Source organism: Aquarana catesbeiana, linkage group LG04 (assembly GCF_042186555.1).
Source record: "Aquarana catesbeiana isolate 2022-GZ linkage group LG04, ASM4218655v1, whole genome shotgun sequence".
In the NCBI taxonomy this organism is placed as follows: domain Eukaryota; kingdom Metazoa; phylum Chordata; class Amphibia; order Anura; family Ranidae; genus Aquarana; species Aquarana catesbeiana.
The window spans coordinates 166,378,320-166,404,099 of NC_133327.1; the positions used below are offsets into that span (position 1 = coordinate 166,378,320).

Sequence of the window (25,780 nt, forward strand, 5' to 3'; positions counted from 1 at the left end):
TACTTTAAAGCAGTGGTTCTCAACCTGGGGGTCGGGACCCCCTTGGGGGTCGAATGTCGATTTGCCAGGGGTCACCAAATCCTAGGCTGTTCCTGACACCCGGACCATTCTCCGAGCCTTTTCATAGCCGCCCATTCAGTTCATGGCATGGCTGGGGGCAGAGACTAGAGGTCAGCTGACTGATGAGGAATGTGATGTGGGAGGGGCTGAAGGAGACCCTATCTCCTGATTTCGGCATAGGTGTCACTGCTACGAGACACCACAGAGCTGGAGACACCGTGAGTAACACTACCTGTGATTATAGTTGCCATTAAAGTCCCCACTACAGTTCTCAGATCAGCAGATGACCTTGATCAAGAGCACCTAAGTTGGCTGATCACAACTCCTACCAACGCTGCCACTCATCCCAACTTCCCGCCAGCACTGCCACTCTTCCCATTCCCCCCACCAAGGAGTAAAAGAAGGAATAAAAATAGAGAATACATGGAAGGGAGAGGAAAAGAGGGGGAGGAACAAAGAAAAAGGGAGAGAAAGAATAAGAGAACACGAAAGACGGCTAGAGAGAGGGATGGGGGGAAAAAAAATAAATTAGGATAGAGAGATCTAAAAGGGAAAGAAAGGAGAACAAAGAGAAAGAGTGGTACATCCTAAAATGTACCATAAGGGGTTTTAATACTGTATGAGTGGAAGGGACTCGGGGAGCGCTAAATGTGTGTGGGTTAGGGGTGCACATTACTTGTCTTGCCTTGAGTGCTGACACCCCATGCTAGTAAAATACCGTATTTATCGGCGTATAACACGCGCCGGCGTATAACACGCACCCCAAGTTTAGGAGGGAATTTTAAGGAAAAAAACTTTTAGGAGGGAAGTTTAAGGAAAAAAAACTTACATTTAAATGCCCATCAATGCAGCCTCATCAGTGTTCATCTGCAGCCTTGTCAGTGCAGCTTTGCCCCAGTGCAGCCTTGTCAGTGCAGCTTTGCCCCAGTGCAGCCTTGTCAGTGCAGCTTTGCCCCAGTGCAGCCTTGTCAGTGCAGCTTTGCCCCAGTGCAGCCTTGTCAGTGCAGCTTTGCCCCAGTGCAGCCTTGTCAGTGCAGCTTTGCCCCAGTGCAGCCTTGTCAGTGCAGCCTTGTCCCCAGTGGTCAGTGCAGCCTTGTCTCCAGTGCCGCCGACATACACAAGTTTAGTGTGTATTTTTAAATATGGCGCAGCGGAGTTCGGAGGGACTCGGCGACGCTCGTTCAGCTAAACGAGCGCCGCCGAGAACACAGTGACTGGGCGGAGCCGAGAATACACATAGCCGAGGGTTCTCGGCTGTTCTCGGCGCCGTTCACAGTCTCGCCCAGTCCCTATGATGGACATAACAGGTCCAATGGCGGGACTGGGCGGGACTGTGAACGGCGCTGAGAAGAGCCGGGAACCCTCGGCTATGTGTATCTCGGCTCCGCCCAGTCACTGTGTTCTCGGCGGCGCTTGGTCAGCAGAACGAGCGCTGCCGAGTCCCTCCGAACTCCGCGGCGCCATATTTAAAAATACACGCTATGTGAATGTCTGCGGCGATCGCTTCGATAGATCACAAAAATAGCGGGGATCGGCGTATAACACGCACCCACGATTTTCCCCTGATTTTAAGGGGAAAAAAGTGTGTGTTATACGCCGATAAATACGGTAATTTTACTGGTAGGGGTCCCCACAACTTGGGAAATTTTATCCAGGGGTCACGGCACTAGAAAGGTTGAGAACCACTGCTTTAAAGCAAACATTTGAAGACGTGCAGAACAAACATTTGGTTTGTTTCGGTATTTACATAACAACATTTGTTTAATTCATTTTCAGAATTTGTTTCGTTTTTTCAAAATGGAATCTTCCAAATTCCAAACAAATTTCATTATAAATTGAATTTATTCTATTTGAAATTCAAATTTTGGAAGATGGTTATAGTCTTTCTATTCTATTTTTTTTCTATTCTATTCTTTCATTTTCTGCTCTATTTTCTTCTTTTCCATTCTTTTCTATTGTATTTGAATTCAAATTTAGTCTATTCGCAATTCAAAAGAATTGTTATGCTTTCTATTCTATTAATTTATTTTCTATTTTAATTTGAATTTAAACATTTATTCTATTAGAATTTTGGAAGAAGTAATAATTTTCTATTTTAGTCTAGTCTATTCTTTTTTTTCTACTCTAATCTTTTCTATTGTATTTCTATTGTATTCAAATGTATTCTATTTGAAATTTGAAATTCAGAAGATGATTATATTTTATTCTTTTCTATTTTGTTCCATTTTACTCAATTCTATTTGAGTAAATTCTTTTATTTTCTATTCTATTACTTTCTTGTCTATGCTATTATAGTCTAGTCCATTTTATTCTCTTTGGAAATTCAAATTCGATTTGAATTAGAAAACTATTCGAATTTTGTTTCGAATTTATTTAAATTTGTTACTATTGTAATTCAGAAATTTGGATACATCCGAATTTCCAAATAACAAAAAAAACCACCTCATCCAAATTTCATTTTAGACCAAAACTAACTGCACGTGTAAACATTTATAATTTATAATATGTATGCAATATAACAAACATTTATTATATATTTTCCATCTTGTAAGTCTGTTGGTTTTCAAGCTGCCCTGCAGATAGTAGTAGTTTAAACTGGCCCTTTATTTTTTTTAATTGGAACCCTTGGCCTAAACTTTTACAGTCCTTCAGACTTAAAAGGAGGTCCGACAGTGGCCAGTAAGAGTAGAATATGCCCCTGCAATAAATAGGAGTAAACAATGTCACATGCTTGATAGTCAGTGGAAACAAAAATTACAGAGTGCCTGTGGTCAGTAGGAGGAGGAACAGTATCCAATTATTGGTATCAGTAGGAAGCAGAGTACCCCATTATGGGTATTGGTGGGAAGAATAGTGCCTCAGCATTGGTATTAATGGGGGAGGGGGGGGGGGGCAAGAACAACATCTCATCATTGGTATCAATTGCAAGAATATTTTCCTTCTAAACAGACAAACGTTTAATTGTAATATGTATGTCATGTATGTCATGTATGTCATGGTTGCCTGAATTTGTTTTTAAAATGAATATGTTCTATTCTAGACAGTGAGATTTGTTCTCTCCTTTGCCATCTCTGAATACCTTGATTGTGTCCTGAAGAAGCCTAACGGTGAAACGTGCTGATACACAAGGGCTCACTGTATACTCTGTATTATATACATGATTTTTAACTTTTGAATGCTCTATTCATATATTGTAATTTCATAATAAACATTGTTATTTTTCTACACCTTGCTATTTGTTTCGTATGCCTTTAAAGTCCGACCCAGAATACTGCTCTATCACTGGTGTTAGTGGGAGGAATAGCATTGTATGAGAGGGAGGAATAGTGCACCATTGGTGCCAGTGAAAGAAACTGTACCCCACCATTGGTGTCAGTTGGAGGAATGTTACCCCACTGTTGGTGTCAGTGGAAGGATTGGGGCCTCATGGTTGGTGTCAGGAGCAATAGTGCCTCATATCAGTGAGAATAGTGCAACGTAGAAGGCAAGCACATCTGGCTCACAGGCCCCAGCATGGAGACCACTCGTTTAGACAACCCATTTAACACTGACAAGAGTGATTACAATAATCAGTTTTTATTTATGTAAAACCTTTATCCCAAAAAGGAAAAAAAAAACTTACTACAACTGCTAATAAAGTATTAGCTGGAGTTTGGCTTCAATGTGTTAATGTATCTACTAATCTGCTAGTGCATCTAACACTGCCCTCCCCACAGACTGACAACGTTGCTGTCCAAGGGTGTCTGTTGCTCCTTCAGCCAGAGTGGAGGCACTGTAATACAGGATGTGTGTTACTGGCCAGATCACCAGGTGAACACAGAGGGAAAAAGTCATAAAAGCCGTAAGAGCAGAGCAGCCTCCAGCACAAGTGACACTTCATTCAATGCAAGTACTGTTTCTGGTGCTTTTTAAAATAAAAAGTAAACTTTTGCCTCATGCACACTGGACGTTAAAATAACATTATAAAAAACGTCAGTAGCTTTGCAGTAAGTTTTTCAAAGTTTTTCCACGTTAGCGTTTTTTTAGGGGTTTTTTTTTTTCCTTCAATGGATCAAAAACATCAAAAACCACTGGTGAGCCATCTTTTTTAGCGTTTAGCAGCGTTTGACATTAGAGCGTTTTTACAGCTGAAAAACTCCTCTCAGAACCCACTAGTTTTGGGGGTTTTTTTAAGCCAAAAACTGCTGATAACAGCCTATGTGTGCAAGGACACTTAGGATAACATGATGGAAAGTTTAATGACTGTAGAAAAAACGTCTGAAGCCAAACACAGCTGCTGTAAAAACATCCAAAAATGTTCAGTGTGTATGAGGCCTAAGACTGAATATAAAACGTGATAAACAAGAAAAGTTCCTATTGTCCATAGCAATAAGCAATTAGAATCTTTGTTTAATTTTCAAAAACTGACTGCAGGAGTTATCAGAAGTAGATTACTCAACTGTTTTACAGTCCAAGGACAATTTAGGACTGGAAAAATATGGGTGTTTAACCACTTGAGGACCAGAAGGATTTGCCCCCTTAATGACCAGGCCATTTTTTGCTATATGGCACTGAGTCTCTTTAACTGATAATTGCACGGTCATGGGACATTGTACCCAAACGAAATTTATGTCCTTTTTTTACCCACAAATAGAGCTTTCTTTTGGTGGCATTTGATCACCTCTGTATTTTTTATTTTTGCCCTATAAAAAAAAAAATATATATAATATTTTTACTTTTGCTATAACAAATAAAAAAAATAAATAAAAAAAAGGCACAATAAGCATATATTGATTGGTTTGCGCAAAAGTTATAGTGTCTACAAAATAGGGGATAGATTTATGGCATTTTTATCATTTATTTTTTACTAGTAATGGCAGCAATCAGCAGTTTTTTTTTTTTTTTTTTTTTTTTTTTTAAGCTGGACAGCGACATTGCGGCAGACAGATCGGACACTTTTGACACTTTTTTGGGACCAGTGACATTTATACAGCCATCAGAGCTAAAAATAGCCACTGATTACTGTATGTCACTGGCAGGGAAGGGGTTAACACAAGGGAGTGATCAAGGGGTTAAGTGTTCCCTAGGGAGGTGTTTAACTGTGTGGGGGGAGTGTGCCGACTAGGGAAGGAGAGCGAGCACTGTTCCTGATCACTAGGAACAGTAGATCTCTCTTTACTCCCCTGTTAGAACAGAACGGGGATCTGTTTGTTTACATGCACACAGATCCCCGTTCTGGCCCTCTGTGGAGCGATCACGGGTGTCCAGCAGACATTGTGGCCACGCCTCTGAAGGCACATGCCCCCTATCACTCTTACAGTGGTCGACCTACGGCGATTCGCGCAGCCGTGACGACGGCTGGTCGGCAAGTGTTAAAGTGCATTTTTTTTTTTTTTGTATGGAGTGGAGGTTAAACCCTCTGTCAAGTGTTTTTTTTTTTTTTTTTTTAATTTCAGTCTGTGTCCCATTGGGATTATTTACTCCTCTATTTGTCACGGTGGCAATTGTCGCTGAGAAAGAAAGGGAGAGAAAATCCAAAATTTTAGAGTTGCCCCCAGAATAAGAGGTAAGGGGAACTCTTTCAATGAGGAACCCTGTTCCATGGACAGTTGTCCCCTCAATTTGGTAAATTTCCTCTAACTTCCTTTGCATTTCTGGGAAGGAAACAAAGAAATTTCCTCACCGGGAAGTTTTGGCTATACATACACTTTAACCGCTTCCGGACCAGCCGCTACAGTTTTACTGTGGCAGGTTGGCTCCCCTGCGCGAAACCACACAACTATAAGTTGGCTTGCAGGGTCCGGATAGCAGGCGCGCGCCCGCTGCACAGCGGGGGTGCCTATGCTTGTGGCCGATGGTCGCAACGAGCAATCGTGAGCTGGAGACACAGAACAGGGACGAGTGTGTGTGTAAACACACACTTCCCTGTTCTAACAGGATTGACAGATAGTGTGTTCCCATTAGCTAGGAACCACTATCCGTCACTTCCTCTAGTTAGTCCCCTCCCAGGGAACACAGTTAACACCTCCACCGCCTAGTGTTAACCCCTTCACTGTCAGTACATTTTTACAGTAGTCAATGCATTTTTAATCACAGTGATCGCTGTATTAAAGCCAATGGTTCCAAAAATGTGTTAAAATTATCCGATGTGTCCGCCATGTCGCAGTCACACAAAAATAAATAAATAAATCACAGATTGCCGCCATTACTAGTAAAAAAATAAAAAAATAAAAATGCTATAAAATCTATCCCCTATTTTGTAGACGCTATAACTTTTGTGCAAATCAATATACACTTATTGCAATTTTTTAATTTTTTTTTTACCAAAAATATGTAGAATACATATCGGCCTAAACTGAGGAAAATTGTCGCTTTTTTTGTTTATATTGCAAAAAATAAAAACTGCAGAGGCGATCAAATACCACCAAAAGAAAGCTCCATTTGTGGGTGGGGGGGTGGAGGGCTTCAATTTTGTTTGGGTACAACGGCGCACGACCGCGCAATTGTCAGTTAAAATGACACAGTGCCGAATCAAAAAAAGTGCTCTGGTCCGGAAGGGAGTAAATTCTTCCGGGGCTGAAGTGGTTAATATGTAAATCTAAAATATTATATTATCTTCTTGTATCCAAAAAAACAACACTATATATATATATATATATATATATATATATATATATATATATATATATATATATATATATATATATATATATATATATATATATATATATATATATATATATAGTCTGCGTGTCAGATTTAAAACTGTTACAGCGATGGTGTGTTGTACGTGATCCACATGATCTCCAGATATATTCATTATTTGAATGTTGATTTCATAGGTGGCACTGCTGTGTCATATTTTGGATGAACGCAAAAGAGGATTTCTGTCAGTCAATGAAGTACAAAGGTTCCAAAGTCTTTTTTATGACCATGTAATTTCCATGGTGTAGCCCTGTCAGTTAAGTTAAGTAAACATTTTTATCTAGAGTACACATACACACACTGGTACCAGTATCACAGGGGACCCTGCTGTGGTCATGAAGTCATCCACCACCTATAAATCTTTACAGCTCTGAGAGCAGAAGTTATACCAACAATATATCTTACAATAAGGTTGATATACTTTATTTGTAATAATGGAATTTATGGCTCACATACAATCAGGAAAGCTAAGGATTTGCAAGCATCAGAAATTTCTTTATATAAAATTCCTGCATAATATATTGGACATTCTCAGTGACCCATAAGCACTCAAATGCCATTCTCTTGAAATATGAATTACAATCAATCATTCACCTTGTATTTATAGCATCCTCAGAATTCAAAACTTTCTTTAAAAATAGGAAACAGAACCAATTGTTTGTATAACAGAAAAATATTAGCCACACTGGGGAGAATATTTGTGGCAGGTCGAAAGGTTTCAGCACAGATGGTCAAATTGATCATCTTGATTTTTTTTATTTTTGTACTCCATATCTATTGGCCTCCCTTATCAAAAACGATTCTACTTTGTCCTATGCCCCCAAATTGAAAGAACTCCATGAATGAGATTAAACATTTACTTTGGGCCAGCTTGGCTTAAAATGTATTAGCCAGATGTCACCTCCATGTGGCCAATACAGAAGCTCTAATTCACAGGTTTAGCTTATCATACATACAGTAAATAGGGTCCTCTTCCAGCAGGTGCTCACGCAATGCACTAAACAGAGCGTTGCTCGTTCCCACACTCAAGCCACTCTGGGAAAGCCTTTTATTTTTTTTTAAATAATTACAGGGCATTTTCTGATTGGCTGAGGGTGGAGAGGAGGGCCAGATGACCTAATGATTTCCATGAGTACCTGTTTAAACTAATCACATTCCTGGAGTTTTCCTTTAAAACCTAACCCATACTTAAAGAGGAACTGCAGTCTGCTCACATAATTTGCAATAAAAACATCTTTGCCATTCGGAAGCTTCCCTCCAACCACTTTGCATATTTTATATATACTGTGATTCTGTACTTGCCAAATATGCTGCAGAAATCTCGCTCCACTAAGTCTGGCTGCATCCATTTTAACTGTGGGCAGCTGAAGCTGCTGCCTGTTCACTTCTTGGATTTACACAGAGGCACAACTCCAGCTCTGCAGCTCTTATTGGCCCTCTTAGGACTCATTCCCGCCTCCCTTCCTGACAAACTCTCACAAGAGAAAGAGAGCTGTGCATGATGTCATAAGCCTAGGCCAGTGACCAGACAAGAAACAGAATGTGGGCTGTAGAAGGTATTTTCTGGCAGAAAAAAACATATTTTACTATCCAAAAGTTAAAAAACAAGGGCAGAGTATTAAATAGATGGAAAGATCACAAAATGACTGAAGGTCTGCTTTAAAAATAACAGGTGGGTAAAAAATACAGTAACTCTAAATTTGGAGTTTTTACTACCGGAACCTCAACGTAACCAGTTAGTTTTTATGGAGAATGGGCTACAAGACATAAGGTAAATGTAAACATGAAAGCATAAAAAGCTATGACTACTACATAAAAACTGCAGTAAGTTATTACCAAAATAAAATAATGCACACTTGATGTGTGTGTGTGTCCTTTTTCAAGCCATTGGTATACAGTCCAGTTTTTATAAATAAGGAGAAGAATTTTTGAGTTCTAATTAGAGATGAACAAAAAAATCTGCCTGCATTTAATTCCTGAACAGTTTTGCAAATCTTGATCAAAGTTTGCAAACCTTGAGGGCGAACACTATTGAGGTCTATGGGGGAGGTGAGCGAACCTTGTTTTTCTGTTCTGGTGATTTGCAAGGCTAATAAGCTATTGTCAAACAAAAAAGGCATGGGAAGCCAAGCGCAGCTATGGGGATCATATGGTGAAATAATAAACAAACAATAATACAAAGAACTAAAGATGTCTGTAACAGCTTCAACACAGACAATATGGCTACAGTGAACCTATACATTTATAGAAAGGGGACTGGGTTGTCCATTCCTTTAGATTTTTGCAACACAGCTAACCAGGGACAAATTATATACGCAGGTTGTTTCTCATTGCTGGTGGCAAGCTTTCAGCCAGAAGTTCATGATCCATGAACTTTGAAAACCCCGGAGATTCACCATGAACCCATGGGAGCAGCGAACCTGAACCTCTTCCTTAGTTTTGATCAGAGAGCGTTGGCATTAACAGGTGTAGCATCTGATGGGTTGAGCTCTTTACATCCTGTCCAGCAATGCTGAAGATAAACAGCATCACAGTTTTTTTTAATATTCCTTCCTACTTGAAAAACAGCTCAGGGATAAAGAGGGCTTGTCTGTGCCCTGGTGGGCCGTTGCCACAGCTGAGAAGAACCCACCCCTTACAGGCATATAGGAGGACTTGTCAAACAAATACAAAGATTTCCAAACTCAAACTTACCAACCAGCCTGCGACCAACCGACAATATGCATTAAGAACAGAGGTTTAGTCTGCACACATTTGCAAATACATGTGTCAGCTACAGGCCCAATCAAGGCACCCTTCCATTAGGACACAAAAAGCCAAGGGGTTTTATTTATTAACTAAGAAAAATGGGACAGGGCCATACAAATCATCCTTTCGTGTCCTTGGGGCAATACAGATATAGGCTAATATAGACCCATTCATTTACTGTAAAACTGCAAATAGTTGTTTTAGCAGATGAAGCCCAACTAGTCCAAGTCCATTTTTTCATGTAAAACAGAATTGCCACTTAACTCACTTATTTTTTGCTTCCAGAGTGTTTCTTTTTGTATGTATTATTAGCTCTGTTATATACAAAGCTTACCTTTGCAAATTAATACGGTTGGTTTGTCTTGCAGCATATACTTTATTAATGAGGTCTTCAGTTGGAACTGGAAAAACTGCAGGGTCAGCACAGTACCACTGACTGTCGGAGACACTTAATTTAAAGGCTTCACAGGTTATATGGAGGTAGTCAGCACTGTTATGAGCCATCTCTGCAATTAGGTAAAGATGCAACTCAAAATTAGACATAATGTCACAAACAAAAGAGAAAATGATGCAGCTCTTCAAATTATTAAAACAGCAATCACAATTTTGTTCACTTAGTTTATAAACTACTTTTTTACCTTTGATGGGGAAGTTTTCTAATATATTTAAAGCCATTATAACAGCGATTCCTTGGCTGTTGGGTGGGATTTCCCAAACTTTTATTCCCTATGGAAACAAAATAGTTTATTTTTTCCCCCCAAATCAGAGCAACAGTGTATCTGACAGTTACACAAAATATTAAATACATTGAGCTAAGAGCACATGGTTTAGCTACGCTATGTGGAATAAATGGAAGCCTAACCTTTATCTTTTTCATATGGCTTAGCCCAATTAATCACTATTGCATGAAATAAATAAAAAAAAAATATATATATATATATATATAGAAATAGAAATAGAAATATAGAAAACATTTTCCATTCTGGGGTACTTCCAGTGGGTGTGCCACCTTGTCCACATTCCACTTAGGCTAAGTGAAACTAGATCTGGAGGCTTAAAGAATTAGCCTATTGGAAAATATATTCTAGGGGGAGTCACAAGAGAGTGTGCCCCCCAGAAAAAGACAGCTACTATGGCTATAGTGGGCAAATGAAGGGAGAATAAGTATATAAAAAAAAAATCAATACATAATTTATTGGGTATCAAAACTACAACAATGAGAGATAATCTCTCAGCAATAAAAAGCTAGATAAAGCCGATTTAGTTAGACATCAAACAGATGGCACACCAGATGCAAGAAAGCATATGATGCACCGTGCAAACAGATACACAGACAACAACAATACACTCACAAAATTAACACAGACCGGTCCAGGTGCCTATACAACCACGGATGCATGGAAACCCTTAGGGCCAAAATGCCAATAAGAGAATAACTAGTTATATCATGAATATATACACTCAGGGAATCCATGCATGCGTGGCACAAGGAGAACTACTAGGGTGATGCTGTCAATTAATTTTCTGCCAAGCCCAGGGATGTTGCCTATCTGATGGGTACCAGATGTAAAACAAGGTCTTAAGATTTTATTAACAGTAGATTCCTTTTAGGTTAACTGAAATGAGTGCGGCATATGTGGTTGCATGCGCATGCAAGAAAAACTCCATCAAAAAGTATCCATGGAAATTCTAGTAATGCAGCTGAAATAAAGTTCAAAGGTCTCTAGGCTTAGTTTCCGGTATAGAGCAGTAAGCAATCATGCAAATGCTTAATGACAGCTGCCAAATAAACATGACCTTATTCAAAATAAAGTGAGTTGTGCAGGTACTAAAATTTCCTTTCAACATCATTGAGGTGTAGCTATCATACGCCCTGTACCCATCACACCGGGTTGCTCCGGGGATCATAGTCAGTCCCTAGATCATGCAGATCATATATTACGATGTAGACTCTAATAGGACAACCGCCTAGGTGTGTAAAGGTTTTGGAAACATTACCACTCTTTCACCATGCAGCGATATCGGCCAGGATTTCTTATGCTTTCAAATAGCAGAGCAGTTCCATCAAATCCTTGTCCACCAAAGGGGATCAAACTCTGGACGTTGTCATGTGTACCGTGCACTGTGTTGACGGATCTCTGGCCACACTGCAGCGGTATCAATGAACAAGCAGCAGGTCCGTATATAGATCCATGTGTAGGGGCTAGATATTTCGCTTAGAGCTCTCCATTCCCCATTGAGATCGGGGGATCACCGAGATGGCGTCTCCTGGCCGTAATTACGGTGACGCGTTTCGCAACATCATGTCACGTAGCTTCAACTGGACGTGGGACAGGCATGCATACACCTCTCCCTCTTATTGCATGGAGGTGTAGCCACCCCTCCTTGCCTTTATTATCTCATAAGTAAGCTGGCAGGGACAAGCTAGAAAAAAATGCTTGGATAACACACCCTATGTACCTGTTATTCGATCTATGTTTTCATATCTGGGGGCAGTTCAGAGCATACAAGCAAACAGCCTTCACCTTTACCATCTCACCCAATAAAATATAGAGTATGCAAGATGAAACAAAGATTTTTTTTATCAACACATAAAAGGGGAGACGAAAAAGGGGGAGGGGAGAGAAAAAAAAAAAAAAGAGAAAAAAAAAGGGGGGGGGGGGAGAGATAAGGGAGAAAAAATATGAATTAAACATAGCAAAGAGCATATAATAGGGAGGAAATTGTATAGAAAGAGAGAGGAAAAGGAAAAGAGAAGGCCATACCAGAATCCATAATGGCCAGGTTTCATTGGTCTAATGCCGCGTACACACGGTCGGACTTTTCGGCTACAAAAGTCCGACAGACTTTCGGCAGACTTTTGGCAGACTTGCGGCAGACTTTCTTACGAATGGACTTGCCTACATACGATCACACAAAAATCCGACGGATTCGTACGTGATGACGTACACCGGACTAAAATAAGGAAGTTGATAGCCAGTAGCCAATAGCTGCCCTAGCGTGGGTTTTTGGCCGTCGGACTAGCACACAGACGAGCGGATTTCTGGGTCCAGCGTAGTTATGACGTAAAGATTTGAAGCATGTTTCAAATCTAAAGTCCGTCAGATTTGCAGCTGGAAAAGTCCGCTGAAAGTCCGCTAAAAGTCTGGGGAAGCCCACACACGATCGGATTGTCAGCCAGCTTTAGTCCGTCGGCGTCCGTCGGACTTTTGTAGACGAAAAGTCCGACCGTGTGTACGCGGCATTAGAATGGCTGCAAATTAAGTTCAGTATTCCTACCCAATCGTACGAGGGACTTCAAAGTGTATATCCACCACTTTTCCTTCTTCAATAGAATGCGATTGAAGTCCGCCCTCCTTGCTGGTAACTTCAGGGTATAGATACCATTTACCCTAAGTCCATCAGTTCTGCCCTGATGATACTGGACAAAATGTTTGGCCACCGGTCTCTTCTTTTTTCTCCTTTTCTTTCTTTATGTCCCTAAGGTGTTCCCCTATCCTGACCTTAAGGGCTCTTAGTTTTGCCGATGTGTATATTTTGGGGCAGGGACAGGTGATCATGTACACCACTTTGGTGGTGGAACAGTTAATCAGGTCCCTGATTTCATACTCCTTTAGTCCCATCGTGTCCAAAAAACATCGGTCCTGTCAACAAAGGGACATATTTGGCATCTTGTACAGGGGACCATCCCCTTACACCGTGGGTACTCAGACAGCCAGGTAGGATCCTGCTGTCTAACGAACTCAGAGTGGATGAGGATATCCCCCAGATTCCTAGATCTATGCGCCACCATTTTTGGTCCATAACCCACAATGTTTGCCAGGCCTTTATTGTTCCTTAGGATTAGGGATTAGCTTCGTGTTCGACTGGAACATCGTGTGTTCGGTCGTTCGCCGAATTGCAAACGTTATGGGCCGTTTGCGCCAAATTCGAGTGGCGCGTCACGGCCCATAATTCACTGTGGCATTGCAGTGCATTGCTGGCTGATGATTGGCCAAGCATGCACTATGACCCGCATGCTTGGCCAATCACAGCGCTGTCTGTACAGAGAGCCGTAATAGGCCAAAGTCAGGGTGGCTTTTGCCAATTATGGCTCAGGGGGTTTAGTACACGCCCCACACTATATAAGGCCGCCTGCATGGCGGCCCTGTGTAGTGTGCTCCGGTGTTGAGAGAGAGATAGACAGACAGTGTCATTTGATTTAAGCTAGACAGAGTAGGCAGGTCGAGTCAGTTAGCTGCACTTATAGTGTATTGTGTATATATATGCATCCCAGGTGTTGTGTGTGTGCGCGTGTATATTATATACACACACACACACACACACACACACACACTGTATTCAGTTTAGCTGGATCCTGTTCTTCTCTTCCTAATATACTGACAGTCAGGCATTTTTACAGTATTTCCAGTAACTGTACTGTGTACCCTGCACAGTTGCACTTACAGTATAGCTACCTGTAGCCAGGTGCTTGTGTGCTTCTTGTGATCCTATTAATAGCACAGGCAGGCTCTTGACTAATTTCCAGTTACTGTACTGTGTACCCTGCACAGTTGTACCTAAAGTATAGCTACCTGAAGCCAGGTGCTTGTGTGGGCTCTTGACGTATTTCCAGTTACTGTACTGTGTACCCTGCACAGTTGCACCTACAGTATAGCTACCTGAAGACAAGTGCAGGTGTTCTCATACTAATAATACTACAGGCAGGCAGTTGAGTCTGCTAGCTGCAGTATAAATCGGTGTGTGTGTATATATATATATATATATATATATATATATATATATATATATATATATATATATATATATATATATATATATATATATATATATATATATATATATTTTTTCTCACACACACACACACACACACACACACACACCTCAGTTTTGTGCAGCTACATCTCACTGCAGGCCAATAGTATGTCTGGAAGGCCAACAAGGAGAGGCAGACAGTCAAAAGGCAATAAGAGGGCAAGCAGGCTCTGTGTCTAGAGGCAACAGTGCTGGTCGTGGAGACAGTGCATCTTCATCAGCACGTGGCAGTGGGACACACTTGGCTTTTTTTCGGCAACTGGCAGTGTTGAGCCGCAACATGCGGAAGACTTGGTCGAGTGGATGACCAAGCCATCCTCATCCTCCTCATCCTCTCTCACCCAGGTTCAGGGTACTATGTCTGGCAAAGCAGCTGCCAATGCGGCCTCTTCCCTCAGCTCAATGGCATCAGTCACTCCTTCACTAGCTCCACCATGTCCTCCTGAGGAGTCCCCCAAACTGTTTGACCACACAGTGTTGGGTACATGCTCCCGGAGGATACCCAGCCTTTTGAAGGCTCCGATGATGGTACTCAGCTAGAGGAAGGCAGTAACATGAGCCCAGACAGAGGGGGTGCCCATGAAGGACAGCAATCTGGCAGTCATGTTCCCCCTGCTGCAGCATACTGCCAGGTTTGCTCCAGTGATGAGGAGGGAGGGGATGATGAGGTCACGGACTCCACGTGGGTGCCTGATAGGAGAGAAGAGGAGGAGGAGGAGGCACATCACCGAGGCAGGATGCCCTCCAGGGGCCAGCCTAAGGGCAGCACATTGACTGCATCACACCGCAGAGCTCCGCATGTGCAGGGCGCTGCTGTCTGTGCCTTATTCCAAAAGTTCTTTGCTGCTATTTGCAACATATGTCTCAAGCGCATCTCACGTGGCCAAAACATCTCCCGCTTGGGCACCACATGCTTGACCAGACATATGTTGACCTGCCATGCAGTTCATTGGCAAGCGTACCTAAAAGACCCACACCAAAAGAACAAAGAGGACCTCTCCTTGCTCCTCATAAGCTGGGATCTCCAACCCCACTATACCTTCAGTCCTCTCCGAGACCTGACAGGAACGAAGGTGTAGAATTAGGTGTGTCACAGCCAAGTACTTGCGGGCAATCTATCGGTACACCGACGTCAGATTGTACCAGGCAAATTTCCCTGCCCCAGCTGCTGCACCGCCGAAAGAAGTTCGCTCCCAGCCATCCACATGCCCAGCGGTTGAATGCTAGCTTGGCAAAATTGCTAGCTCTTCAACTGCTACCTTTTCAGTTGGTAAACTCTGCCCCCATCCGTGAGTTTGTGGAATGTGTGGTTCCTCAGTGGCAGGTTCCCAAACGCCACTTTTTCTCACGGAAGGCGAATCCGGCACCTTACCGCTGACTCATGGTCCAGCAGGCATGGAAAGGGACGTTACCTAAGTTTCACGGTGCATTGGTTGACTCTGCTGGCAGCTGGGAAGGATGCAGGACAAGGTGCACTAGTGTTGGAGGTTGTTCCGCCACCACGCCTCCAAAATGCCACTACTGGTGATTCTGACACCTCTCTCCTCCACCCCCTCCTCCTCCTCTTCCTCCATGGCCTCTTCCTGTGCTTTGTCCTTGGAACCAGTGGTGCTCCGTAGGCGTTCAAGGGGCTACGCATGTACGCAGGCCAAAAGATGCCATGAGGTGCTTGAGCTGGTGTGCTTGGGGGACAGGAGCCACACTGGGGCAGAGATTCTGTCAGCTCTGCAGGGGCAGGTTCAGAGGTGGTTGATGCCACGCCAACTTAAGGCAGGAATGGTGGTTTGCGACAATGGCACCAACCTCCTCTCTGCCCTCCGACAGGGACAACTGACCCGGTTTGGCTCACATCCTTAACTTGGTGGTGCAGCGGTTCTTGGGCAGGTACCAGGGCTTACAGGGTGTCCTGAGGCAGGCCAGGAACGTCTGTGTGCATTTCTGTCGGTCATATAATGCCAGTGCTCGGCTGGCAGACCTCCAAAAGGAATTTAACCTGCCCAAGAACCGCCTAATCTGTGACATGCCCACCAGGTGGAACTCAACGTTGGCCATGCTGCAGCAGCTGCACACGCAGCAGAGGGCCATCAATGAGGACCTGTGCGACTATAGCACCAGGACAGAGACAGGGGAGCTTTTTTTTTCCCCACGCCAGTGGGCCATGATCAGGGATGCATGCACTGTCCTGTCACCATTTGAGGAGGCCACAAGGATGGTGAGCAGTGACAGTGCATGCATCAGTGACACTGTCCCCCTTGTCCACATGTTGGAGCACACGCTGCGTGGAATAATGGACAGGGCACTTGAGGCAGAACAGAGGAAGGAAGAGGAGGACTTCCTTAGCTCTCAAGGCCCCCTTTATCCAGACAGTGTTCCTGCGTGCCCGCCGATCACACATGAAGAGGACGAGGAGGAGGAGGATTGTGTCAGTATGGAGGTGGAGCCTGGCACTCAGCATCAGAAGCAGTCTTTAAGGGATCATTTACAGTCCCAAGAAACCCATGGACTTGTACGTGGCTGGGAGGTGGCGGCTGCGGATCATGTCATCCTTAGTGACCCAGAGGACTCCGGACCGAATGCCTCAGCAAACCTACGCTGCATGGCCTCCCTGATCCTGCAAAGCCTGCGGAAGGATCTTCGTATTCAAGGTATCAAGGGGGAGGATCGTTACTGGCTGGCAACCCTCCTTGATCCACGTTACAAGGGTAAGGTTGCGGACCTTATCTTGCCATTGCAGAGGGAGCAGAGGATGAAACATCTTTGGGAGGCCTTGCAGAAAGGTCTGTGCAACGCGTTCCCAGAGACTGGGAGGTTACAAACTCCTGTTCCTGGACAACGTGTTGCTGAGGCTTTGGTCAAAGCAGGAGCGGTGGAGAAGGTGGCCGTCTGACCGATGCGTTCAGACAATTTTTTAGTCCGCAGCCCCAAGGTATGATCGATTTCAGCAACCATCGCCAGCGTCTGTTTTACATGGTGCAGGAATACCTAGGTGCAAGATCAGACTTGGACACCTTTCCCACCGAAAATCCTCTGGTTACTGGGTCTTGAGGATGGATCACTGGCCAGAGCATGCACAGTATGCAATTGAGCTACTGGACTGTCCTGCATCCAGCGTTCTTTCGGAACGCACATTCAGTGCTGCTGGAGGCTTTGTAACCGATTACAGGGTGCGCCTGTCCACCGACTCGGTCGGTCGACCTTCATAAAAATGAATCAGTCTTGGATCACCACCAGATACCAAGCACCTGATGCTGATGTAACCAAATTTCCCTTCAAGACAGCCTATGCTGAGTGACTATCCTCTTCCTCCTCAATTTTCATGCTGATAGCTTGTAAGAATATTTTTGTTTCTGGGCGCTGCCACCAGTGCCTAAGGCCCAATTTTTCAGCCCCTGTTTAACAGGGGCATGTGATTACAATTTTTGATGCAATTCTGTGCAGCAGGGCTCGTTCCTGCGCTCCAACTAGAGTATCTGTGAGGGGCTGCACTGTTGTGGCACCAGCACCAGTGCCTAAGGCCCAATTTTTCAGCCCCTGTTCAACAGAGACATGTAATTAGAACTCTTGATCTAATATTTCACAGCAGGGCCCGTTCCAGCCCCCACCAAGACTAACCGAGGACTTACAGTGTTGTGGCACCACCACCATCACCAAAGGCCCAATTTTTCTGGTCCTGTTCAACAGGGGCATGTAATTACAATACTTCACAGCAGGGCCCTGTGAGGGCTTACAGTGTTGTGGCAACACCAACATCTAAGGCCCAAATTTCTGCTGAGTATATAGGGCAGGCCCCTACTTTCAAACATCCAACTTACAAACGACTCCTACTTGCAAACGGAAGGAGACAACAGGAAGTGACATGAAATCTACCCCTAGGAACGGAAATTCTCTCCTGTAAGAGTTAATATGGGAAAAACTTTTCTCCTTTCCACTGATGCTTTATCACCAATCCTGGTTTCACAAAAAAACCCAAATTTTCAAAAAACATTTGTCATTGGGACAAAAAGTGAGGTGAAATCTTCTGAAGAGGAGCACAGACAGCAAAACAAATATCACAGGGGTGATAACCCTTCCCTTTGTTTTCCAAAAAGCTTAAAATAGTTCCAGCCAAAAAATCTAAACACATTAAAAATGTACCAGTTCAAAATTACAGATTCTACTTAACAACAAACCTACAGTGCCTGTCTTGTTTGCACCGCCTGTATACTGCTGTTCAGAGTATATAGGGCCTGGGGGCCCCACGTCTTTCCTTTATTTAATTTGGGTGCGGGGTTCCCCTTAATATCCATACAAGACCCAAAGGGCCTGGTTATGGACTGGGGGGTACCAATGCCATTTGTCTCACCGATTTTCATCCCTATTACCGGGACCCGACATTACATTAAAGCTGTAAGCAGTTTTAAATGACTTTTATTCCTTTTAAAACGTCATTTTGTTGCAGGGACTGTTCTAAGCACGTGAAACACGCGCCACTTTACAGGCATACTATAGACACCCCCCAGGTACGATGTTTAAAAGGAATATTTCACTTTTTTTTTCACTTTAAGCATCATTAAAATCACTGCTCCCGAAAAAACGGCCGTTTTTAAAACTTTTTTTTGCATTAATACATTTCCCTTGAGGCAGGACCCAGGTCCCCAAACCCTTTTTAGGACAATACCATGCAAATTCGCCTTTAAAATTAGCACTTTTGATTTGGAACGTTCGAGTCTCATAGACTTCAATGGGGTTCCAAAGTTCGTGCAAATTTTCAGTCTGTTCACAGGTTCTGGTGTGAACCGAATCGGGGGGTGTTCGGCTCATCCCTACTTAGGATGCTCCAGTGTTTCTCCAAGATTTTGTGTACGGAGCCTCATTGGGCACTGTACGCGGTGATCAGTCTTACTGGGCCTGGTTCTATTTTTTTTTGTACTTCTAGATTGTGGTCCATGAGGAGCAGGCTTTCTCTGCTTCGTGCAGCAGCCTTACGTCTGGCATTCCGGATCGGTCTGTGAGAATAACCTCATTCACAGAATCTCACATACAGATCTTTAGATTCCCTTTAAAAGGTCAGTAGTGCTAGAACAATTGCGTTTTATTCTCATGAACTGCCCAGTAGGAATTCCATCCTTTAGCCGGGGGGGTGGTGGCTATCCTCCTGTAGTAAGGTGTTTGCTGCGGTCTCCTTTTGGTAAGTGCATGTGCTGATCTTGCCACTCTCCAACCTAATTACCAGGTCCAAGTACAACAGTTGAAATCGGTCGTACATATATATTACACTCATTGGCATTAATTTGGTCAACAAACCTGTAGAGGGTGGCAATATTGCCTGTCCAGACAACCAGCACGTCATCAATGTACCACAGCCACGTGTGTACATGGCCGAGGTACATGGGTGATAAAAACATCCTCCTCCTCCCAGCTCCCCAGGTGGAGGCAAGCGTATGCAGGCGCCCATGCCACCCCCTTTGAGGTGCCCTTGATCTGTTGGTAAAACCTTGAGGCAAAATTGAAAAAAGTTGTTATTGAGGGCAAATTGCAAAAGTTCAATTAGGAATTCATTTGGGGGCCGAACTGTGGAAAATTTCTGTCCAGGGATCCCTTGACTGCTGCAATTCCACACTCATGCGGGATTGACGTATATAATGATTCAACGTCAGTGCTGACCAACCATGCCTCCCCTTCTATTTCCAAGTTCGCAATTCTTGCCAGCACATGACGTGTGTCTTGCACATACGACTTAAGTCCACCCACCATCTCTTTCAGGAGGGAGTCAAGATACTTCCCGATCCTGTCTAGGGGTCCGCGAATCGGAGAGACGATTGGCCTTCCAGGTGGCTTTGAGGGATTTGTGCACCTTGGGGATGCAGTAGAAGGTGGGGACGTTAACGTCATCTATGAACACATGTTTGTATTCTCGTTTGGCAAAAGTCCAGCCTCCACTGCATCGTCCAATTTGCTATTTAATTCACGCACCACCCTTGGGAAAGGATCACCATCAAGTCTGCGGTACGCGTTGGTATCCCCCAAGAGGCGTTTAACTTCAGTCTCATAGCTTTTGTTCAGTAACACGTAGAGGGACTGCACTTAGGATGGGCTTATATGGCTAGACAACAGGTTGCTGCCTCCCCTATATAGAGCACTCCCAAGGGGTACTCTGCTATCGTGAATAAGCTAAAAGAAAATGGGGTAATTGGCGCTACCTAGGAACCCTAAGTACTATGTATATTAGGGAAACACCACAATAAGTAGTCATAGTGCAGTTATAAATACACACCAATGTTCATATCATCACAGTCAGTGGGTAAGGAAAAAAAACAAATGACTGGTATAGAATAAAATAGGAGGAATCCTAGAATCCCTAATTAGCATACAATAGAATATATAATATTATATGTACAAAGAGAAAAATTAATAAAATAGATATGAAACGAATAAAGAATGGTGTATGTTTGGGCTGCTTATATGGGCACAGTATATAGACTGAGATGTCCCACTTTTTATGTGTTAATTATATATTGTGACGGCTATATGGAAAAATACACAAATCAAATGCAATCAGTCAACCAATTAGGTACACTATAGATCATATCCGCTAATCGGGTGCATTATAAATCATATAGTAAGACTGGACCCAGCATGTGCTACAATAGATAGATCACAGTGATATAGATTATATATTAGTCCCATAGGCTTATATCTACATTAGCCACATCCACATATCTACATAGATCAACCATCAAATGCAAAACATGTAGGTGCACTACAGCTCATATATTGAAGTCTAGACTCAGCATGTGATGCAGTGATTAAATCAAAATTGTATTCAATAGTCCCATAGACTTATATCTGCATCCAGTCAGAGGCCCCCAGGCGTGACTTTAGTGCTCAAGATATTTCCAGGTGACTTCTGTGCTCCACCTTCTGATTTCCTACTCACTGACTCCTGGTACCCCTGCAGGGGTAATGGGCATGTAGTGCTTTAAATGGAGATCGTTGCTCCCTGTTGTTTGCGGTGGATGCCTCAGGTGTATCCTGGCTGGTGGAAGATGTTGCAGTGCCTTGGTATAGTTCTCAGGTATAGGCAAGTAAGTCTGTAGTCTTCTGTGCAGACAGCAGGGAGCAACGATCTCCATTTAAAGCACTACATGCCCATTACCCCTGCAGGGGTACCAGGAGTCGGTGAGTAGGAAATCAGAAGGGGGAGCACAGAAGTCACCTGGAAATATCTTGAGCACTAAAGTCACCCCTGGGGGCCTCTGACTGGATGCAGATTTAAGTCTATGGGACTATTGAATACAATTTTGATTTAATCACTGCATCACATGCTGAGTCTAGACTTCAATATATGAGCTGTAGTGCACCTACATGTTGCATTTGATGGTTGATCTATGTAGATATGTGGATGTGGCTAATGTAGATATAAGCCTATGGGACTAATATATGATATATGCGTGATCTATCTATTGTAGCACATGCTGGGTCCAGTCTTACAATATGATTTATAATGCACCCAAATAGCGGATATGATCTATAGTGTACCTAATTGGTTGACTGATTGCATTTGATTTGTGTATTTTTCCATATAGCTGTCACAATATATAATTAACACATAAAAAGTGGGACATCTCGGTCTATATACTGTGCCTATATAAGCAGCCCAAACATACACCATTCTTTATTTGTTTCATATCTATTTTATTAATTTTTCTCTTTGTACATATAATATTATTATTCTACTGTATGCTAATTAGGGATTCTAGGATTCCTCCTATTTTATTCTAGACCAGTCATTTGGTTTGTTTCCTTACCCACTGACTGTGATGATATGAACATTGGTGTGTATTTATAACTGCACTATATGACTACTTATTGTAGTGTTTCCCTAATATACATAGTACTTAGGGTTCCTAGGTAGCGCCAATTACCCCATTTTCTCATAGCTTTTGTTGTCCATTAGGACAACATTGCCGCCCTTGTCGCTTCTTTTTATCACGATGTGCTTCGCCTTTTTTAGTTCCTTTAATGCTTGATGTTCTGTCTGAGTGAGATTATCCTGGCCTTGATGTTTCCAAGAGATCTCACTCAAATCTGCTTGAACCATCTCAAGGAACATGCTCAGCCATCGATTTTTGTTCAGTGAGGGCATTTTTTTGGATTTAATATTTAGATTCACGGATCTCTTAATTGGGGAACTGTATCGCCAACTCCTCATTTTCCTCCAACAATGAATTGAGGATGTCAATTGCATTTTGGTCATCCACCTCCAAAGGGGGTTTAGCTACATCTGTTAGGCCGTTTTGTTCATACAAGGACCTGAAGAATATCTTCCTCAGATATAGTACCACATCTTTATATACGGTGAACTCATCCATACAGTTTAAAGGGTGAAAAGGACATCCCGTGCTGCAGCAATTGGATGTGTCTTTGGGCCAAAGGGAAGGATGATAGACAGTCATTATGTACTAAATTTACTGCTTCTGGCTCCTCGTGCGAGATCCCCCCATTCTTGTTTTGGAGTTCTTCTATTGTCTGTTCACTGCCTGTTTCTTCTGGGACAGTGTGTTTACCTGAGAGGGGGTACAGGCTACTCCATCCTCTACCCCCGCTTTCTCTAAAAAAAAGTGACTGCTTTACATGTGTTATCCTCATCTACAGGGACAGGGGATCCGTGTTGTCTATTCCTAGATTGTGATCTAAATCCCCTTCTGGAGGAACCACTTCTCCCCCTTCTGATAGTTAAGTCAAATGCTTGATCATTTTCGAAGTCTAGTGTGTCCCTTCTATATTTAGGCTGCTTAGTTGCCTTTAAACTTCGTTGAGCTTTCTCCATTTCTTTTTTAAAAAAATCATTTTGTCTAGTGAACTCCTCATCCTCCTTCATTGAGTCCAGTCCCTTGGCACTTTCCTCTATCATAGTTCTAAGTTCAGCCAGCTGGATCTTTTCTTCCTCCACTATCAATGTCATGACAGCAATGCCTTTTTTGACACACAGTTCCTTCCATTTTGTAAGGAATCTGTCATTGTGGAGGTGTTCAGCTGGTATAGTTCTATTGCGTAATCCGCAAGGAACTATCTTGTGTTGGATATAAGTCTCCAAAAAGGATACGTCCCATTTCCTATTGAGATGCTTAAGCAATAATTTCTTGTGTTCTCTAAAACCATCCCTAATCTCCCCATCTCTATTTAGGGGTTGGGACGCATCCTTTTCAAATGTTTCCCTAATCTCTCCATCAATGTCCTCCCCCAATGTGAAGGCCATCGTACAATGCTAAGACACCACCAATCTGTATCCAAAAAGAAGCAAAGCTCAAAGAACCATTTGAGGTCAAAAACAAAATCACCTGGGCAGGGGTGGGGGATGGTCAAGAAGGATCAACCAGGATCCACAGTGAACGCAAAAACAAAAAAGGTGCGACCAACCTTTCACCACCCGCCACCTACATAGTAGTGATCTTTCTCCCCTAATTATGAGGCTATTGCCATAGCCAAAAAACAGCATATAGGAAAATATATTCTAGGGGGAGTCACAAGAGAGTGTGCTCCCCAGAAAAAAAAGACAGCTACTATGGCTATAGTGGGCAAATGAAGGGAGAATAAGTATATTAAAAAATCAATACATAATTTATTGGGTATCAAAACTACAACAATGAGAGTCAAGTCAATAATATTTCATTTGGTAATGAATTGAAGGATTTACAGTGCATCCGGAAAGTATTCACAGTGCTTCACTTTTTCCACATTTTGTTATATTACAGCCGTATTCCAAAATGGATTAAAAAAAAAAAAAAAAAAATCATACATAAGTATTCACAGCCTTTGCTCAATATTTTGTTGAAGCACCTTTGGCACCAATTACAGCTTCAAATCTTTTTGAGTATGATGCTACAAGCTTGGCACGCCTATTTTTGTGCAGTTTCCCCCATTCTTCTTTGCAGGACCTCTCAAGCTTCATCAGGTTGGATTGGGAGTGTCGGTGCACAGACATTTTTAGATCTCTCCAGAGATGTTCAATTGGGTTCAAGTCTGGGCTCTGGCTGGGCCACTCAAGGACATTCACAGAGTTGTCCTGTAGCCACTCCTTTATCTTGGCTGTGTGGTCAAGCCCAGTACACACGATGAGATTATCAGACGAATGATCGTCTGTTTTTTTTTCTGTATGCAAATCTCAGATCGAATCTGATAAGTTTACCAAAGTCACAAAAATTCTTGTACGACAGAAAAAAAAATAAAAAATTTGGAAGTGATGTCATGTGTTGTATTGCATTTTTGAATGACAGATGTACTGATTAAACGAAAATCGTACGATCTTTTCGTGCATATCCAATCAAATAACAAAATAAATATATAAAGTTGGATGAAATGTCCTCATCGGCTCTCGAAAGATCTGTACTAACGATCCGATTATTGTACAATTGCTTCGAAAGCAGCATTTTTTTGTACAATTTTCTGATCATGTGTACCAGGTATTAGGGTAGTTGTCCTGTTGGCAGATGAAACTTCGCCCTAGAGCGCTCTGGAGTAGATTTTCATCAAGGATGTCTGCATACATTGCTGCATTCAGCTTTCCCTCGATCCTGACTAGTCTCCCAGTTCCTGCTGCTGAAAAACATCCCCACAGTATGATGCTGCCATCACCATGCTTCACTATGAGAGTGGTAATGGCCAGATGAGCAGTGCCTGGTAAATAGAATAGAAAAAATTTGAATAGAATATAACAAAAATATAATATAATATAATATTATGAGTAAAACAGAACAAAAAATAGGATAGAAAATAAAAGGAATAGAATGGAACAGAAAATAGAATTAAAAAAAAAAAAAAAAAAAAAAGGATAGAATTAAATAGAAAGATTATGACCATCTTCTGAAATTCAAATATAATAGAAAATAGAATAAAAAAATAGAATAGAATATAACCATTTTCCAAAATTCAAATAGAATCAATTTGAATAGAATAGAGTAGAAAACAGGAAAAAAAAAAACAGAATAGAATCAATATAACCATCTTCCTATTCTAATCTATTCTTTTCTATTCTATTAAAATTCAAATTGATTTGAATTTTGGGAAATGGTTATATTCTATTTTTGAATTACATTGTTTATTCTATTCATTTCCATTTTATATTCTATTCTTATCTATTCAAATTCATTCTATTTGGAATTAGAATTTCGGAAGATGGTTATATTTTATTCGATTGTTTTTTTCTATACTATTCAGTTATTTTCTATTCTAATCTATAAAATTCAAATTGATTCTATTTGAATTTTGGGAAATAGCTATATTCGATTCTATTCTAGTCTGTTTTTAAATCTATTCTTTTCTATTCTATTATAGTCTGTTCTATTCTTTTTTTCTATTCTATTCTTTTGTAGTCAAATTCAAATTTATTCTATTTGAAATTCAAATTTCAAAAGATGGTTATATTCTATTCGTTTCTATTATATTCCATTCTATTCTGTTTTTATTTTCTATTCTATTTTGATCTGTTTTACTC

At 42.0% G+C, this 25,780-nt stretch overlaps 1 protein-coding gene across 1 annotated transcript in view; it reads right to left on the bottom strand.

The window, feature by feature from the left end:
• LOC141139619 (glutathione hydrolase-like YwrD proenzyme) overlaps positions 1–25,780 on the bottom strand; it is a 114,371-nt gene that overhangs the window by 25,933 nt on the left and 62,658 nt on the right. The window contains 2 exon segments of the mRNA XM_073625923.1: positions 9,827–9,998; positions 10,131–10,218. Coding sequence (XP_073482024.1) covers positions 9,827–9,998; positions 10,131–10,218 — 260 coding nt within the window.